The sequence below is a fragment of the Hermetia illucens genome, chromosome 3, assembly GCF_905115235.1.
Source record: "Hermetia illucens chromosome 3, iHerIll2.2.curated.20191125, whole genome shotgun sequence".
NCBI classification, from domain to species: domain Eukaryota; kingdom Metazoa; phylum Arthropoda; class Insecta; order Diptera; family Stratiomyidae; genus Hermetia; species Hermetia illucens.
The window spans coordinates 19003052-19022488 of record NC_051851.1 but is presented as its reverse complement, the minus strand read 5'-3'; the positions used below and the strand labels follow the sequence as shown (position 1 = coordinate 19022488).

The 19437-nt window shown below is 46.4% G+C and overlaps 2 protein-coding genes across 2 annotated transcripts in view; one reads left to right on the top strand and one right to left on the bottom strand.

Moving 5' to 3' along the window:
- Window positions 1–9121, bottom strand: part of LOC119653181 (bifunctional glutamate/proline--tRNA ligase) — a 29303-nt gene extending 20182 nt beyond the window's left edge. Inside the window, exons 1-6 of the mRNA XM_038057735.1 lie at window positions 8960–9121; window positions 7949–8866; window positions 7718–7889; window positions 7368–7601; window positions 6708–7305; window positions 6418–6648 (exon numbers count right to left, since the gene is read on the bottom strand). Coding sequence (XP_037913663.1) covers window positions 6418–6648; window positions 6708–7305; window positions 7368–7601; window positions 7718–7889; window positions 7949–8866; window positions 8960–9002 — 2196 coding nt within the window. The 5' untranslated portion in view covers window positions 9003–9121. The remainder of the gene's footprint in view (window positions 1–6417; window positions 6649–6707; window positions 7306–7367; window positions 7602–7717; window positions 7890–7948; window positions 8867–8959) is intronic.
- Window positions 9122–13924: 4803 nt separating this feature from the next.
- LOC119651282 (protein similar) overlaps window positions 13925–19437 on the top strand; it is a 549699-nt gene continuing 544186 nt past the window's right edge. Inside the window, exon 1 of the mRNA XM_038054794.1 lies at window positions 13925–14952. Within this exon, the coding sequence (XP_037910722.1) occupies window positions 14888–14952 (65 nt within the window). The 5' untranslated portion in view covers window positions 13925–14887. The remainder of the gene's footprint in view (window positions 14953–19437) is intronic.

The following is a 19437-nucleotide window of genomic DNA, read 5'->3' as shown; positions in this document are numbered from 1 at the left end:
GGAAATAAATTACTTCTCAATTGGTCCGGTTCGCCGGCAAGTGGGTGGCGGACTTAGAACTACTTCAATTCCTAAACAAAATTCACTATTTCATCCAAATACTTGAGCTAAATCAACTGTCAAAAGTTTCTACTGACTTGAATTTCGTTAGATGTTTCAAGTTTAATTGCAACCGATAAAATCTACCTAACAATCTGGGTTTCAATATTTCGCTTTTGATTCGCTTCAACATTATCATGCCACAGGAAAAAGTTTCAGATATTTAGTCCTTGAGATCTTATCACTTATGTATAAAATTGTCTTTCTAAGGAAGTCCACCCCCAAAGATAAAGATCTCGTTGCGTGATATCGCTCATAAATTTCATTATTATATAGGCTACAAAATCGTCCATCCTCAGAGGGGCCAAACATTCTTCGGAGGATTCTTCTCCCAGACGGGCGGGTCACTTAATCCGTATTGGATGAGGATGATCCAGCTCGGAAAGTCTATAAGGGCAATATCTATGGTAGAAAAAGAAGACGAGACAGACCCTGCCTGAGATGGAGCGATGGAGTAGATCAGGACACCAAACAGCTTTTAGGGATATCGAATTGGTGGACCTCGGCGCAAAACCGGGATGTCTGGAGTTCCTTATTAAGGCAGGCCTAGACCGGATACCGGTTGTTGTGCCGTTGATGATGATGATGATGATATTGGACCCTAGATAGGATAAATAATCAACGGTCTCAAGTTATATTCTCCTATTTTTATTATTCGCATTTGACCAGTGCGATTTGATGTTGTTTGTTCTTCATTTTTATGGTACTGATGTTGCCACCATGTACTTTTTTGCCTCCTTTAATGTGCAGCCCAAGATCTCACGCAGAGTGCCGCCTGCTCGATCTGGATGAAGGTAGATTGTAGATCTCGGATTGTTCTTCCCATAATATCAATATTGTCAGCATAATCCAGTGGCTGGTTGGACTTGTAGAGGATGGTGCCTCTTGAATTTATGTCAGCATCACGTATCATCTTTTCCAGGGCCAGGTTAAAAAGGATGCATGAAAAGGCTCCCCCTGTCTTAGAGTGTTTTCGATGATGAATGATCTCGAGAGTGATCCTGTTTTGTCTGGCCTCGTACATTAGTCAGGTTCAGTCTAGTCAGTCACTGTACAAGACCTGGATTCTTAGCAAAAGCGTGGCCGCGTTTGAGAGAAGAATCATCCGAAGAATTTTCGGCGCCCTACATGAGGATGGACGATTCTGTAGCCTACATAACGACAAAATCTATGAGGGATACCATCACCGCTTGGTTGTGGATAGAATTCGGCTCAATAGGTGACTGTCGACGGGTCACTTAATCCGTATGGATGAAGATGAACCAGCCCGGCAAGTCTATAAGGGCAATATCTATGGTAGAAAAAGAAAACGAAGGTCAAGACGCCAGACAGCTTTTAGGGATATCGAATTGGTGGACCTCGGCGCAAAACCGGGGTGTTTGGAGTTCCTTACTAAGGCAGGCCTAGACCGGATACCGGTCGTTGCGCCGTTGATGGTGATCGGATGATATTAACATTCAAAATCTTGAATTTGCAAAGAAGCGACAAATTTGACCTATTATAACTTTGTAAATAATAGTGCGCCAACATGCTCTATGTTAAAGCCTACATTGCTGCAAAATTTCGTGGGGCTAGGATGAACTTAAGGGGGGCTGTGCACTCCCCACCTTTCCAACATATGTGAAAACTAAGACTGACATTGAAAAGAACTTACTGAAACCTTTCATTTGGTATCCCACATGACCATATTTAATAAAAAAAATTTACACACATGTAGTGGCGTGACAAGTTTTGATCACATTCGAAATGAAGATATCCGCGATCGTTATGGGGCTGCATCGATCGTGGAAAAATTGCGAGAGAGGCGTGGTATGGTCACGCAATTCGTGCTAACAACAATTCACTTGCCAAGATTGGTCTGAACATCGAAGTCGATGGTAAACCACCAAAAGGCAGGCCGAAGTAACGGTGGCTTGATAAGTTGGATGGGGATTTAAAAGTCTCGAGATTGCAGCCAGATCAGGAATTCGATAGAGCCAAATGAGGTAACCGATCACGACGAGCCGACCCCGCTTGCGAACGGGATAAAGGCTGAAGAAAAAGAAAGGAAGAAGATAATACATTAAGTGCTATATCAATATTAAAGAACCGCGTGTGCAAATACCGGGGGGCTGCAATCCTGCCCGGCAGATACTCTTAATTTACTCCTACGCCTTTTCCTCCTGCCCTGGGCGTTAAGTGCAGTGCTATGAGACTACGTGAGTCCGGATGTTAGACAGCGAAACTCTAAGGCCATAAAAACATCCTAGACGAACTACTTTGGGAATTGGATATTCCCAATGGACTACGCAACATACAAGTCAATTTTTCCACCAGGGCAGAGTGGAGTACCGATGTTTTCCAAAGTTATGACACAGTATAGAATACACAACGACGGATTAAAAATAGTCTATAGAGTCGATGCGGGAGTTTTCTCAGATAATTGAGTCGTATGGTCTCCAAGAATTCAATATATTCTAAACGGAAGTACTGGCAATACTAGAAGTCCAATGCCACCAGACTCGCCACACTCTATAATTTGCATTGCCGAAACTGCGGAGAGAAGCGAGAAATCCTCAAACACTTCCATCACGATTGTCCAGCCCTAGCTAGAGCCAGACTACGGACACTCAGATATTCTTGAGGGATCTCCGGGAGATCTTTAGTTGTAAGATGGGAAATCCGAATGGCACAGGCTGGTTCTGGACTCCACCCCATTCCTCTTCGGACAGAAATCATGATTTTAGGATTTTGTGGAATCAAAACGGCGCCACACAGCGCCAATTGGACTCTTCGGAACGGCACCACACAGCGCCAGTTGGACTCTTCGGAACGGAGATAATACAGGAATACAATGTAGTTTACAACGTGACAAAGGCAAAGGAGATTTATTATTACGTTGGTCAGGAAATAGACGCTGCCGCAGATAGCAATGATTCCAGAACTGTATACTACTTCACGAAAGAACTTGCACATAGTCGCAAATCTTTCAATGGTCTTGTTAGAGACGTTAGTGGTCGACTCCTTCCGTTTGTCACCGATACATGCCGTCACCGACTACTTCTCCAATTAGAAGTGAAATCATCTCGACTACCAATGCACGTAAACGGAGTAAAGCAGTAGGAATTGACGATATCTGTACAGAGTTTTTCATCGTTGCTCCTACAGTTTCTACAGATATGCTACTTCCAATCATGCGAACTCCCGGGAGCTCGAGACTTTTCGCAGACATTGGAAGAAGGAGATGATCGCGACAATTGGTGGGATTTCTATGTGCTCTGATACAGTACATCGCCTTCACCCTATTAATATTGAAGCGGTTCGATATCGTCCATTCTTCTATGGCGCCTCGTGTGTAGTGAGTTGCCTTTTTTGTGGTCACTCATATGAATGAACTCACTAGCACAGTTGAGTCTACTCTCCCATGAATCACCCGTCTATAGAAAGTGTACGTTGCACATGGGCATCAAAGGGTCAATGGCAATCATATATAGCAGCAGAAAAATTAACCGGGTCGCCCAGCCTTCAGACCGTTGAGAACGGCCTTTCCGTTGGCTGCTTGTATCGGATAGATGAACGTGACTCAGGTTCATGGTTGATACAAGTACTGATATTTCAGAACTTCTTGGGGCATTCACAGCGGATCCACTGAACAAATTAAAGTGCGCTTCAATCGTCATCGTTAAGCCACATAGAAATTAAATTTAGAAAGATTATCGTTCCATCTGGGCATTAAGATTGAAAAGCATATCGTCAAATCATTATGCCAGGTTCATCAGTAGTTTAGCGAGCACGCGAACTAACACCAGAGAAATTCCAGCAAGTAAATATCGAATTTGAGGTCAACGCAGGTTTCCACAACTTTGTACCTGACTAGAGCGTATAATGGAATTTTTATCTTGGCCGAGGATGTGTCCAATACAGCCGTCAGCACTCCCTTTTGCCTCTTCTTGGGCAAGCACATCACATGGATGAGAGATTCGTTCAAACTGTCCAATTGCCGACAATACTCTTTTAAATGATCATTCCAGTCCCACCACACTAGGAACATAGTCTTTCTTTGATGAAGTTCTGCCTTTGAAGGCATTTAAGGCGGATCTCCACGTCTGGACCATGACCACATTTTAGCAAGAGAGATTATGTTCTCAAGAGACCGTGGAGTAAATGAATCGCTATTTTAATTTTTGTATATCATTGTAGTTGGTTTGCTGAAGACAATTCCATCTAAATCCATGTACTGGGTCTGCATTACCGTTACGTGAGTGATTGTAAATGCGAATATGTCTCGTTCAGATGACGAATCCGCGGACCTGGAGGAAGCAAGTCGACACCTTTTTTGGGGGGTCCCGGCCGAAACAATGGTTTATACGAGTCAAAGCCCAGTTTCGGGCAAGGTTTGGCCAGAATTACGGAACTCGACCCGAAATCTCCCAGATAGATGCCGGACAATGTCGACACCCCACCTACGACTGAAAAATTCCACGCGCTAAAAGACCGCCCGATCAAAGCGTAGGAGAAAGACGGGCGTCGCAATTGTTTCGCAACTTACGTGTTAAGTGTACAGCACTCGAAGATATTCGCAAAATCATTTGCACATCGGAGGCCGCAGATATTTCGTACCCGACAAAGAGAGCAAACAGAGTTTGCGGGGTTCGGTGGACTTGGCAACGATCGAGCGCGACAAGAAATTTACCCAGCTCGACTTCATCCAACAAGAGTCTGCACGCTATCCGCTATCCGGTTTTCATAGGATCCTCTGGTAGTTCCCGACACTAAGCCCAAGGACATTCGGATCGACACCACATAGATCGGTTTAACAAAATCGGATTTTGAATATCTTTTGAGGATGGACACTGTCAGCTATGCAGCGCCCTTGGCAAGCCCATTCCATCTCGCACACAAAAAGGTTACCGCCGCTACAACGCAATCACGCGATCCTAACGACTTAATGAAGGCGTTTAACCAGATCCCAATCGCAGAAGGTGACATTGCAAAGACAGCCGCCATTACTCGGTTCGGCCTGTTTTCAGTTCAGGGTAAGGACGTTTGGTTTCTGCAATACCGCGCATCCCATTACCAAGCATCATCGCATAACAAAATTTGTAATATAACATCACCTAACATTAACGCTTTTCGTAGCACAACTCGCGACGGCAGTTGTCGATGCCGATTATCGGGCTGGTTTTAGGCTTGCTTTAGGTTGGCTCTGGGCTGACATCAGGCTGAATTTTGGACTGTTTTCGGGTTGACTTTGAGCTTGCTTCAAACTGGCTTTTGGTCTGTCTTCGGGTTGGCTTTGGGCTTACTGTAGGTTGGCTCCGGGCTAACTTTGGGGGTTGCTTTAGGTTGGCTTTGGGCTAGCTTCGGACTGATCTTTGGGGAGACACAGTTAAGAATGCGCGCTCTTGCGAACGCTGGCGAATATGACTGTGTAAGTGCACTCATAACTCCACGTACAACCTGGAAACTAACGGAGTCGTAAGGCGATAGCACCGTTCTTTCAAAGCGTCATTGATCTGTTATGATTCCCCTTCCAGGAGGATATTGATATCACCCACCGGAGCTATTTTTTGAATCGGCTACCTTGTCAGTTTGCGGACAGTAACAACAATGATAGCGACGACAGCCAGTCTGAGTTTTTCGCCCAGGATCAGAAGCATATGCGAGAAGCACGACCGCGTCCAGCTGTCCATCGCAACGGACGATCACATTTCGTGGCCAAAGACCTCGGTTTGATTTCACATGTTTTTTTACGCGTCGACACGGTCAGAAAATCATTAATGCGGTCGTACACTGGCCCGCATCGGATCGTCGAAAGGGGTTCGTTCACGGTGTACACAATAGAAGTGAATGGCAGGTCAACCAACGTCTCAACGAATAGGTTTAAGCCGGTGTTTTTCCAGGTCACCGTTGATGATCCGCTTCCCACATTGTCTTAGCTCTTTGCTGTTTACCTCAGCGCAATCCAATCCACAAATTCATCGCAGTCTCCAAGCTAATCGCCCAACTGATCGCAAGTCATACGAAGCCACTCGTCACCCGAGTCGGAGACCACCCTGCCCAATCCAGTTGGAGATAAAACCCACCAGCAATTGACAAGGTGTCGCCAACCGACCGCGGTGGAAGTTTCTACTCAACCGATGTTCCCCGAGCCATTCGCAGCCGAAAGCAACAACTGCTTGGTCATCTCGGCTAGTAAACTCGGCGCCTCCCACAGTTCCACACACCAGTCTCCCGGCAAAAAACGAGTTTCGCCAGGAGAGGCGATGCTTTTTACTATTTAATTTAGAGCGATTTTTTCACCCGCACTTTACTACTGTTCCGAACAATATAACTTACCTTCTTTGCTGGGGCTTCATTGGTTGCTTGTTTCTTCGCTCCAGAAGTTGGCATCTCCTTAGTATGTCCGTCCGGAATGAAGAACAAAACGACGGGCGAAGTCACTCCAGTTTGTGTGCTCGGTGGGGCGTATGCGTTATCCACCTTGAAGAACCCTCTTCGTTGCAGCTGAATGATGTCACCCTTCTTACATTTCTTCAGTTCCGGATCACCCAGCATCTTGACTTCGGTCTAAATTGAGATAAATACGTCAGAAAAGGTATGAAAGCGATGAGGATGCTCAAACTCACCCTAGTATTCTGACCAATGAACTGCTTGAAGTCCTCATCCTTGCCCAGAACTGCTTTGCTGATGATATGGTCAAAGTACACACAGAAAGTTGGTGGAAATTCAGTTGCCTCTCCCTCGCACAGCCAAGTCAATTTCAATGTTTTCTTGAAATCTTTATTGTCCAAATTCAACTCAGCATCGACGGAGGTGATCTTTCCATTCGCTCGATTGATTTTCTTAATCATCAAATTGCCCCAGTTTATGAATGTTGCATTTTCACCCTCTTTCAGAGCCTCTGCGTCGGCGTAGTCGATGAAAATACGCGGTCCTAGCCAAATAGACTTCTTTCCGACCGACTCGTTCTTAGGATGTGCCGGCACTTCAATGCATTCTTTCTTAGCACCAGCGACGTTCACTACAACGCGATTATCCCACTCCAGAGCGGTGTAGCGGGGAGCGATAGGATCGATGACTTTCTTGTTGAATGCCCAGATTTTATCCCATTCCATGAAGACAACGGATTTGCTGGAACCTTGCGCGATGATGAACTCTTTCAGACCTTCGACAGTCATACCGCGTCGGAGGATGCCTCGTACGGTTGGGAAGCGAGGGTCGTCCCTGTGGAGAAATTTTAGATTTTACTGTCAATGCTGGGTGGACCAGTTTGGTGCCGAACTCACCATCCGTCCACAAGTCCGGATTCGACGAACCAAGTCAGCTTCCGCTTGGATAATACTGTGTTGGTCATGTTTAGACGGCTGTACTCCCAGATGTAAGGCTTGCGGAGCTTGAGGGCGTCAATGAACCAATAGAACTGCTCGTCACGGTCATGGTATTCCATCGTGCGGAGGGTGTGGGTCACGTCTTCAATGGCATCGACAATGGGACAGGCGAAGTCGTATGTGGGATAGACTCTAAATAGAGAAAGTATCAAATGAATCGTCAAGAAAGTGTGAATACCAATCGAGAGAGAGTGCCGTTTCCATCTTCAATTCAGACCCCTAAAACCACAAAAACCAACGATACTCACTTATACTGTCTTCCCGTCCTTGGATGCTCCTCGTTTTTGCAACGATAAATTGTAGGATCGCGCATACAACCGTTCGCCGAGCTCATATCAATCTTAGCTCGAATGCAGCACTTCTGCCCGCGCTCGGTACCGGCCACCATCTCCTTCCACATCTCGAAATTCTTCTCGACGGCTGATGCAATGCAAGGAGTTTATCAGTAACTGGATTTCATCATTTTATCACTTACTTACAATTGCTGCGGTTGGCTGACTCGATTTTCTGCTCGCGTTCCTTCTTCATGGTCTCGGGATCGGTATCGTCCGCGTACGCCTTCCCGTCCTTGAGCAGACGCTCGCAATACTCCAACATGAGGTCGAAGTACTGCGAGGTGTGCGTGAAGAGATCTGGTTTGATTTCCAACATTTCCAAGTCCTCCAGGATGACTTTTTCGAACTCTGCGTTCTCCTTGGCTGGGTTGGTGTCATCGAATCGCATGATCAGCTTTCCCTGGAACGCTTGTTGGTAGTATTGGTTGAGGAGAGCTGCCTTGGCGTGGCCGATGTGCAGATATCCAGACGCTTCCGGTGGGAAGCGAACAATAACTTTACCCATCTCCGCGCCGGGTAGGTCCACGAACTTGCCCTCTTGCTTCCTCTCTCCTGGCTTCGTTTCCTTTTCATTGCTATTACCTCTGCTCGAAGTGCGGACAACTTTAGCTTCGGCTGGAAGAGTCTTCAGTACCTTCTGGATCAAGGGCTGGGCCATGATGAGGTTGTACCACCGCTGGACATGCTGTGGAATCCCCTTTTTCGAGAGGACCTGGTACCGCGAGTGCATTTCATTGAACAGCGCAAAATCGGCGATTGTGAGTTTGTTCGCGACAAGAAACGTTACTGGCGCGATGGATTTCTCCAGGAAGTCCATCGCCCATGAGATGTCATCTTCGCAAGTTAAGCTGAACGACAGCCAGTGGTCGATTTGTGTGCGTTCGATGGGGGTTTGCCCGTAAAGCTCATACTTGGGAGCCTCCCGGGCCAAGGCTCGCAGGACATCGTTGTTGGAGTGGCACTGCAACTTCGTCCCGTTCGACAGCAAAAGGGCCGTCTCCTCGGCCCACGTCACCTCAACGGGGTGTGTTTCATTGATAAGGAGCGCCGTTGCTAATCCACCTGCAAAAAAATTGCGAAAATGTCATCAGAATTGCATGAGATAACCTCAATGAAAGTCAAGTCCAATTCGAGCCGGTATTTTGGCACACGTACTTATTGGTGGATTGTTGATGTTGGCTGTGAGCTTGATGACCATCGTGGAGCCTTCTATGACACTTTTAATAGATGTTTCGACGTCCGGACGCCGCAATAAATGCACGCAAAAAACAGTTGAGCACCAAACGTGCCACACTGCAGAATGAAAATCTGACAGAAGGCAGAAGTGACAATTGAATGTTTCTATGCGTCAGTTTCCAATTGGAAGCTAAACAGATGACAGATGTTCTCAATATGTTATGAGTGTTTACAGCGGCTTGGGAGGGCATTTTTTTCAAATTTTCCTGGTTAGTTAGGTAATTATTTGAAAATAAATTTCGAAAACTATTACTACTGGGCGAACAGATATTCTGTTTTGTATCTATTCGTCAAGCAGTGCATTGCAGGATAGACTAATGCGGAACATAACCCCAGGAGGCCAACCTGTCTCTCTCTGAGAATGAGCTCTCTCTCCTCTAGTGCGATGCGTGGCTTTTCAGGAGCCACGCCTATCGTCTACCAAGACCGTTAGTAAGTGGTGATAGCCCCACCCTGCACGAGGTGACCCTATTATTAACAAAACGCTATGGATCTAGACTGGGAAGTCGAAAAACACCTCTCCTAATCCTGGGTGTCATGCGAACCGTGCCCGTTAGATAGTTTGCAGTCGGATGTAACTGTCTGTATTCGAACGGAGCCTCATTGATACCTGGTCGCCTCAGTGAGTAAGTTAGACCTTACCGTGCAACGGAGGGCTATGGCATGGCGGACGTCCTAACCCCCATACTCGTGGGAATCAAATGAGTACCAGCAATAAAAATAAAAGAACTAAAACCAATAAAGCGGGATCCCGTCCCGCATACAAACTGGTTAGTCAGGCGGAGGCACATCTCCGAAATTCTGAGAGTTAGGTGATTACACCCAAGAAGGGAGAAGTCGGGACGCCAAGCAGTGGATCCAAGGTATACTGCGTGGACAACAACCAACAAACGCCACTGTCCAAAAAGCAGGAACCAGCAAAAACACGTCTGAGATAAATATATCAGATATCAGGAAGGAAACAGGTCTCAGTGGCGCAGGTGCAAAATGGTACTTGCGATATCTGAAGGAAGGCTTGAAACCAGAAGAGGCTCTTTAGAAGGCTCAGGATAAACGTAAGCCATCTCTACCGGATCCAAGTAACCGGAGAGCAGCAGAGATTAGCCCACATAAAGGGAATGCTCGCAAAAAATACAAACCTGAACCCAAGTTATGAGAAAACCCGGGCAGGTCAGGAGTGAAGGCAGGACTCAAGAAGCCCGCCATTAGCTATGCTAGTGCGGTCAAGGGCATCCGACTGGCCATACTACCAAAAATGTTTCCCGAGCAAATACTCACTCGTGAGGAGCAGGAAACCATCGAAGACCTTGTCGTCAGGCAGATGTGCAAGGAATGGACTTAAAAATTTGTGTTCACCGGAATACGCTTTCGAGCAGGCGTTATACTGGTGGACTATGCGGCGGAAGATACTGCAGAGTGGATTAGGACCATAGTTCCTAAATTGCCACGCTGGGAAGGGGCCGAACTGTCAACATGTGCTGGGGATGATATACCAGGAGCACACATGGTGACAGTTTTTCTCTTAAAAGCCGCGACAATAGAAACGGAAGATATTATGGGCCTCTTAATCGCTCAGAATGAGGATCTCCATACGCAACTATGGAGAATCTTGAAAAGAAAGGTGGAGGCGAAAGGTAAAGTCCTTACGATCGGGGTAGATGATCGATTCCTGGAGGCAATCAAACGTCGGATTTGCTATATCAACTATCGATTTGATACCATACCCATGCATGTGCACAGGGAAATGCCGAGAAAAGACACCTTCACCGGGTGAAAAACATACCGAGGTCCCCGAAGAAGTCTCGAAAGCCATAGAGGCGGAAAGGACTGGATCAACCAGGGAAGTAGCAGAAGCTGAACGACTTAAACCTAGGATCTAGGTGCTTTGACGTGGGACCGCACTAAAAATGAGGCGAGAATAAAGGTATTCGCGACGGTCTAACGAAATAAACTAGAACGCGGGCTAAACCTGCAAAAATAAAAAAAAACGGATCATACACGCGCGAGTGCCGCGATCGAGAGGGAAAATCCACGACAGATTACAGTTTCGATCCTTGCTTCTCCTGCCTCAGATGGGAAATGGTTATTGGAAGTACCTTGTTTGCGAGGAAAGCAGTCCACAAACAAACGTGGGCCTCTCCAAACGCGACCAGTTTCAACCAAATTGACCACGTGTTGATCGGAAGTCACCACCTCTCAGCCTTGATGAATATCAGAATATATAGGGGGCCAATATTGACTCGGACATCTCGTTGGCATATTACTCCGAGCTCGAATTACGACACCACCTACAATTCCCTCTGACAATCAAGTGAGAGTGAATACTGAAGCCATTCACAACACAGCCCTCTGCAACACCTATAAGGGGGAAATGGATGGCGCAATAATTGCAGTCAACAGAAATCTTGGAGATGAAGCAAGAACAAATTATCTTCACAACCACCTGAAGAACGTTATCATTGATACGGCCACAAAGATACTTGGCCCCAGCCGCAAGAAAAGTCGGGACGGCTGGTTTGACGATGAATGTAAGCTAGCTACAGAACGGAAGAATGCTGCATACCGAGCAATGTTGCATTCTCGAAGAACGCGGACACGCGCAGAGACTTATCGCAAACTCCGTCGAGTGGAGAAGTGACTTCATAGACGGAAAAAGGAAGCCTGGGAGAACCACCAAGTCTGTGAACTAGAAAAGTACAGGGAGCTACCGCACCAGGGGTGCAAGTTTTCCAACAAGTCAGCAGAATAAGGCCCTATACACCTCGATGCTCATCCTGGCGAGACAGAGAGAAATCTGATTTCAGACAGAATGGGCATATTGGAACGATGGATTTGATGAACTACTGAACAACCAGAACATCGGCGAGTTGGAGGTCTCGCCAACTGAAGACGACGGACAAATACTGCCACCACCAAGTATAGAAGAAACAGTCCGTGCAATTCATCGGCTTAAAAATCATAGGTCGTCAGGAGCCGATGGAATTACAGCCGAATTAATTAAATATGGAGGCGAACAATTACACCAAGTAGATTATCAACTTATGCTGAAAGTGTGGGGTAGCGAATCAATGCCTGATGACTGCCAACGGGGCATTATCTCTCCCATACATAAAAAGGGTGATATTACAGATTTCCCCTGGCTAGGATCGAAAATCAAAATCGATAACACCCATAACGATGAAATCCGTGCACGGTTGTTGGCAACCAACAGAGCCTATTCCAGCTTACAAAAACTGTTTCGCTCCAAACTTGGCTTACTGTACAATACGATGATCTTGCCAGTATTTATATGTTCCTCGTAGACTTGTGTTCTTAGCAAAAAAATTGCTAGCTTTTGCCGGCGTTCGAGAAAAGAATCCTCCGAAAAATGTTTGGATCCCTACATGAGGATGAACGATTTTGTAGAATACATAACGACGGAACCTATGAGCGATACTATGACCGTCTGGTTGTGGACAAAATCCGGCTCAATTGGTTACGGTGGGCGGGTCACATAATCCGTATGGATGAGGATGATCCACCCCGGCAAGTCTATAAGGGCAATATCTACGGTAGAAAAAGAAGACGCGGCAGGCCCTGCTTAAGATGTAGCGATGGCGTAGGTCAGGACGCCAGACAAGTTTTAGGGACATCGAATTGATGGACTTCGGCGAAAAATTTCCAGTGGTGGCTCTTTAAGATCTTTTGTTCGAACACCAAGCAAAAACTCGCCATATCCATGGATATATTCTTCCTGGAATTCATGAACGTTACTGTTATGTTGGCCTTACGTTTCTTGCGCGTTTTACCGCATTGCGTCCAGCGTGGGTTTCACCGGGGTCATTATTTTGTCCCTATCTTCCTCCCTCCCTTGCGTCCGGTTTCTCTGTATGCTACCACACCTGGAAGTGCCTCCACCCAGACTTCATTTCCAAGAAGCTTCATCTTCTTCCGCAAAATCTTCCCTTGTCGTTGGCATCAGACCAGTAGTGTCCGCGTTTGCAGCTTTCTTTCCTTACACTCTTACTGGTAAGTGTGGAGGAGAACTTCCTGATTAGAAAGACTTATCCTGTAGTCTCTCTCCTTAGTGACTGAAGTTTCCTTCCGTCGGGCCTTCCTCTTTCACTTATGGCTCGATTTAGGCGATAGTACCGTCGGTGGGGCGACCATAATCGGATTTCCGGTTTCCCTAAGGTAAACGTTTTCGTGATTTTTTTTCCAGTTGGCTGTGGCTTAGGCACTAAATACAACGTGTTCGTTAAGTCGCAGAGCACTCCTTCCACAAATTTCCCCGTGGAGAGACATACATTTCGTGACACCTTCAAACTTTCGGTCGCATATTGATTTCTCATAATTGCGGGTGGATCCGAAGCCTTCGGTGGAGCAATTGCGTAATTGCGTTTTAAATTTTTGAATTTGATAGTCAAAGCGCGCTCTGGCAACACTTTGTCTAACCCTTCCTCTCTCGAACTCGGTTCATTGACGTCACTTGCTTTGCATAACAACAAAATCAGCTGATTCCTGCGTGGGTGGGGGTGGGTCCTTGGGAAAAGGGAAATCCCACTTTATAAGAAAGCTTGAGATAAGATGCAGCCAATCTTTTATTTCGTAATTTATGAATGATGAGAAACTTCCAGAAATTTCCAAAGAATCTTTTTTGATAAGCTTCGAACCCCGTTAGTTACATTCGCTCTACACTCGCCGCTTTAAAAAATCCCCGCTTATATATAACAACCAAAAAGTGTCGTTCATATGGCATCCCCAGTGGCACTATTCGATTAATTTCACCGGAATGACCCGTCGAACAACTAGCCGTCTCTTTCCACCGTGTGCATTTTTCCATAAATCTATCCCTGTCATCCATCTCTGTTATGACGTTTTTGTTTAGTTTTGTAATTCTCACACAAACCCACCAAAGTGACCATCTCGTGTGAAATCGGTCGACAGATCAAGGTGCTCAAAATTTTTCGAATATTTCGTATTCTAAGCGCGCGCGAATTCCGCATAACAAAGTCTATCATTTAGTAATCGATCAGCCGGTAACGTCAAATTGTACAAAACTCGTGTGTCGTGTCGTGAAATGTGCCGCGAACCCCCGAATTGTTTGTCGTTCTCGATGAAGTCTCGCGTGACGATAGCCGCCGAATCGCAGCAGCTCCAGAAGCAGCAATTCTAGCTCCACCGCAACCTTCAATGCAGCCGCATTCTTCACTGCCCTGGCTTGAAGTGAATTCTGTGGCTCCCAACAGCAACAATAACAACAATTGCCGATTGCGACAATTTCCACGCTGCCATCGCTTTCGGAGTGAACTGACGACGCGTCGAGTGCCATGGATATTTGCCTCGCGACCGCGACGATCACAACAGCTTGATGACGACGGAGTGTCGTGAACACTCGATCGGGAAATGTGACTGGGCCGCGGAGATCCTCCAGTTTCAGTGACGGGAACCCTCGCGACCTTATAAATTGTGTGTACCCTTGTGCCTGCTCGCTTGGCGTGGTGTCAGTGTGTGCCAGTGAGCATAACGACTACCAACCCTTTGCAACGATTCCGAGACGTACTTGCAGACGACTCAGTGTGCCCCGTTGGGAAGATTCCGTGGATAAAGCCTGTCGTGCAGCCGCGAATACCTGGACTAATCGGTGTGCCGTCCGTGCCGGAAGTAAACGACCCGTGCAAGTGTTTGGAATGGTCTGAATTGAAGTGGAAAGAAGCGAAAGCAGAGAAGCTAGTTTGCAGTGTGCAGTGGCAATTTGCCGCCAAGTGTTTAGTGTCAGAGAAATTGTGTTGAGAAGTTGAGTTCGCTTCGAGTTGATTGAGACACGGATACTCCCCCAGCAAATTGGATTAATCGCAATCAAAACAAATGGATAAAACCAAGGATAAACCGAATATCATCGCATCAGCTCCAAAGCCCAAGGAGAAAAGAAGGTAATGCTTGGATCCTAGTCGGTCTCGGTCTCGGTAACGTTTGTCAAGTGTCTCGAGTGGACCTTCATTGCCACCAGCAATTGGAAGCTTATCGCAGACCTTCATTTTTCAGATACCAAACAAATCTCTTGATTATTTGACACCCGAGCAAAAAGTGAATGTCGGGAAGACAATTGTTGAGCGTGCTGCCACCTCCCAGCACCAGGGGCCCAACGCTAGGCGGAATTGCTGGTGGGTATTCCGGCAGCACGTTGCCCCCTCAACGGCCACTGCTGTCCCGCCTCGGATTTCCATTAGTTGCATGAAATGCAATCACCTCCACCTCGTCTGATAGACGACACTAGCGTGGAGTCAAGTTGGAAGCTGCTTTGTGCGACGACAACGACAGACTTTGCTTATTAAACGTTTCTTTCAAGACTTTGATCTGTGCGGAGAGTACCACGCAGAGTGGCTGGAAAATGTAGCCGAGCTGGGAATGTTGAACTATTCAGCGTAATTGGTCAACGGAAGCAAGATTGCCTAAACGGAACTTTGTAAGTCAGATCTGATCATCTGGGATGCGGCGCTCTTGTGGATTATGGATCGAACTAGGACACGCATCGTTACAAAGTTCAGGCATTCGAGGCTCATAATGCTTTCCTTCCAAAGAAAGGACAAACCTGGAAGGGATGCTGCCAAAAGCGCCGTAAATCGTGACGATATTTTGAAAATTTGTGGGCACTAAATTTTTGCAACACCCTCTATTTTCATTGTTGTTTCGAATATTATCAATTTATTTCAAGATTTATTAATAAAAGTGACTTATCAGCGAATACTGACTTATTTTTCCATACGATGCGATGCTGGAGTTGGTTGAATATCAGCCTCTCGTTAGCCCGGGTTCGAATCCTGGTTTGTTATTGATGTTTGTGCTTGTCTTTGTGTTGTCCCGGTTTCAATAGTACCAGACAACCTCCAGTGAGGCCACATGGTAAGAGCCACTTCAGATGTGCCACTTGTAGATTCAGGTCAGATCGTCCACTTCAAGTAAGCAGAAATGGCTCTCTCCAATGGCATGGATCAGCTCAGCGTGGGAAACTGCAGTCAAGCCTTTACATTATGGACATAATACGTCATAAAACGGGAGAACCCTAGCACAAAGCGCATGGAACTGGTGGCCGCTAAGATTATTCGTCCATTACGCTGCAGACGTAGCATCCTTGAGAAAATCCCTCCGTCGAAAGGCACCACTCGCTTATACATTAGTATCTGCTGCTATTCCCCTCTTTGCTGAAGTACCTCATTGAGAACCTTGATGCCAATATCGGATCCGGCTCCGATAGTCTTCCCAACCTCTTCCTGATTAAAACCTCTAAGTTCATTTCCCTTCCTCTCTGCATTATTTTCAATAAAAGGTCGTGATCATTCTCTTGCTGAGAATTACCGCCCTATTTCACTCTTCTCATCGTGTTCCAAGATCCTCGAGAGGTATGTCAATGACTGGTTGGCCACCCACTTCGGGCAAGTTATAGCTAAGGATCAGCATGGTTTCATAAAATGTCGATCCACTGCTATCAATCTTCTGGACTTCACCAACTTTGTGGCCAAATGCCTCAACTCTCGGCAGAAAGTCCACATCATTTACACGTACTTCGATTTCGTTAACTACGAGAAACTATTGTCGACTCTCTCAACATTCCTTCATCACTTATTACATGGCTTGCCTCCTACCTTTCCTGTAGCGCTTCCCTTGATGGTTGCACTTCTAGTTGTTTTTCCCTCTCCTCTGGTGTGACACAAGGATCCATTCTATGACCTCTTTTATTTCTAATCTTTATTAACGACCTCCCCAATGACCTCAAATGTCCTTGCTTTTTAGGAAAACCCCAATGGATTGCGCCTCTCTACAGACTACTTTGTTCCATTCATCATCTTCATCAAGGGCGCAACAACCGGTATCCGGTTTAGTCCTGTCCTACATAAGGGGCTCCAGAGCTCTTTGGCCTTCTGATCTACTCCATCGCTCCATCTCAGGCAGGGCCTGCCTCGTCTTCTTTTGCTACCATAGATATTGCCCTTATAGACTCTTCCGGTCGGATCATCCTCATCCATACGGGTTAGGTTACCCGCCCACCGCAACTTGTTGAGCCAGATTTTATCCACAACCAGACGGCCGGAGTATCAGTCATAGATTTCGTTCTTATGTAGGCTACAAAATCGTCCATCCTCATGTAGAGGGTCAACAATCCTTCGGAGAATTCTTTTCTCGAACGCGGTCCAGAGTCCGCAAATTTTCTTGCTAAGAACCCAAGTCTCCGAGGAGTACATGAGGACTGGCAAGACCATTGTCTTGTGGCGCGGCAGGATCTGCAGCATTCGAAATTTATTTCGAATGTTGCGGATGCGGACGGGTAGATGGCGCGGAACTCTCCACTCACTCATTTTCGGAACGCACCAGGGGAGTGGAGAATTAGCGGTGGAAAAATGCCGTTGGTTGGGACAGTAAAGACCGCATGGAACTAAGCCGATCTCTTCTGTTCCACCCGCGGCGGCGTAAACATCACATCGGTGCAAAGATCAAATTTGGAATACAAATTCAGAAATCTTATTGAAAAAGTTTTTTAAAAATAAAGTTAAATTTTTGTGTTTATTGCTAAATTGCTATTGTGGTTTAAATAAATATTACCAAAGTCTTGTAAAGTAAGAGCTTTGACTCTATGAGACGTTTCGAGCGGAACAGGTTTTGTAAGCTTAAAGTAAGCGACCCTAGATAGGAGAAATGTTCAACGGTCTCAAAGTTGTAGTCTCCTATTTTTATTCTTCCGGTTTGACCAGTGCGGTTTGATGTTGTTGGTTGGTTGGTTTTTGGTGCTGATGTTGCTACCATATACTTTGTCTTGCCTTCATTGATGTGCAGCCCAAGATCTCGCGCCAATTGCCGCCTGCTCCATATTGAGGGCGTGGCTCAGCTTATTCATACTGGTGAATGCAAGACCTACCTAAATCTCTACCGAATTTTAGACTACGGCACTCGTATTGCACCTTAACACCACGTTTGAGGCCCGAAGGTCTTTTATTCGCTTGAACGTAACCACAGCCCTCATGAAGCTCCCCCAAGGTGGCTAATCGGAAAAAACCGAGCTGAATTTGCATGCTCCAGGATTTCTCCGGAAACATTTGAATTCAGGGGGTATCCCGGTTCCTGTGGTACCAGTATACCCCTGGTTAGGTTTCGTAAGTGAAGCCACTTTAGATGATTCCCCGTGCAGACTCGGATCTAATTGCCTTATTAGGCCTTGGAGCGTTCGCCTACTGTATCACGGTCACCAAACCATAGTGAATACAGCGTTCCCCGGTGCCACCACAAGGAGGTTCTCCACAGGAACTTGGTTTTGGTTTGGCCGACAGGTTGCCGTCTTCCTCGCCACCACCTTGAGCATCAATACCTAGAGGTGATAATTGATGCCAAATTGAACTTTCGGGAACGCCTAGAGATGCATCTCAAGAGGCAACCAGTGCCACCGAAGATTGCTTTTAGCCGGGCTGGTGCAATCCATTTGACTTTACGCGTGACCTGTATGGGCAAAGAAGCAAGTAGGTGAATTCGGTTTATCAGCTGATGGCTTTGGGGGTTTCCAGTGCTTTTAAAATCACATTAGATGAGGCAGTACTGGCAGTGGCGGGAATATACGAATGCTCGCTGGACTCACAGACTCATTCTCAACATTAGTTTCTCACGGCTGCTACAAGCAGTATCTGTATCGCCTTGGGTGGATGATTCATCGAATTTTCACGGTGGTACAGCGGATGATCCAGAGCATGTGATGCTTGTTTCACTGGAGAGAAAGCGCTGGGAAAAAACGTGGGAGCGGAAAATATAGTTGTGGTTTCGCTTACAATCGTAAAAGAACAAAGGGAAGAAAGGGAGGGAGGACTGGAAGCACGTGTGCCTAAAGGCAAACCACCCCACGCAGTAATACCTGCGTCAAACTGACAAAAGACAACAACTCCGACCGGGTGTATTCATCAAGGCACACAACCGCCCCAATTCGCGGGTAAATTTCAGGGCAACCCACCTGCCTCGCCGAGCTATTATATATAACTGGAACCATGTTTACTGTCTGTTTATTTCATCAGAACGTTAGGGGTTTAAGAACCAAGCTGGCTAAGCAACACCATGCCATCTGTATCTTTGAAACCTGTCTGGACGATGCCATATTAAACTCCGAGCTCCCCAAAGGGTACTCCACTTTCCACGGTGACAGGGACCGGGATGCATCTCGTAAGTCCACCGGCGGTGGGGTTCTAATTGCAATAAAAGATACACTCTCCGCCGAACTTGTCTTCTCCACCTCTGGTTTTCCTTTTGATTGTGTTGCTCTTGGGGTCTCCCCGCCGAATTTGTCTTCCCCACCTTTGGCTTTCCTTTTGACTATGTTTCTCATCGTGTCCCCCCGCCCAACTTCCTCTCGTTGATTGTATCTTGTGTATATGTACCCTGTGCTT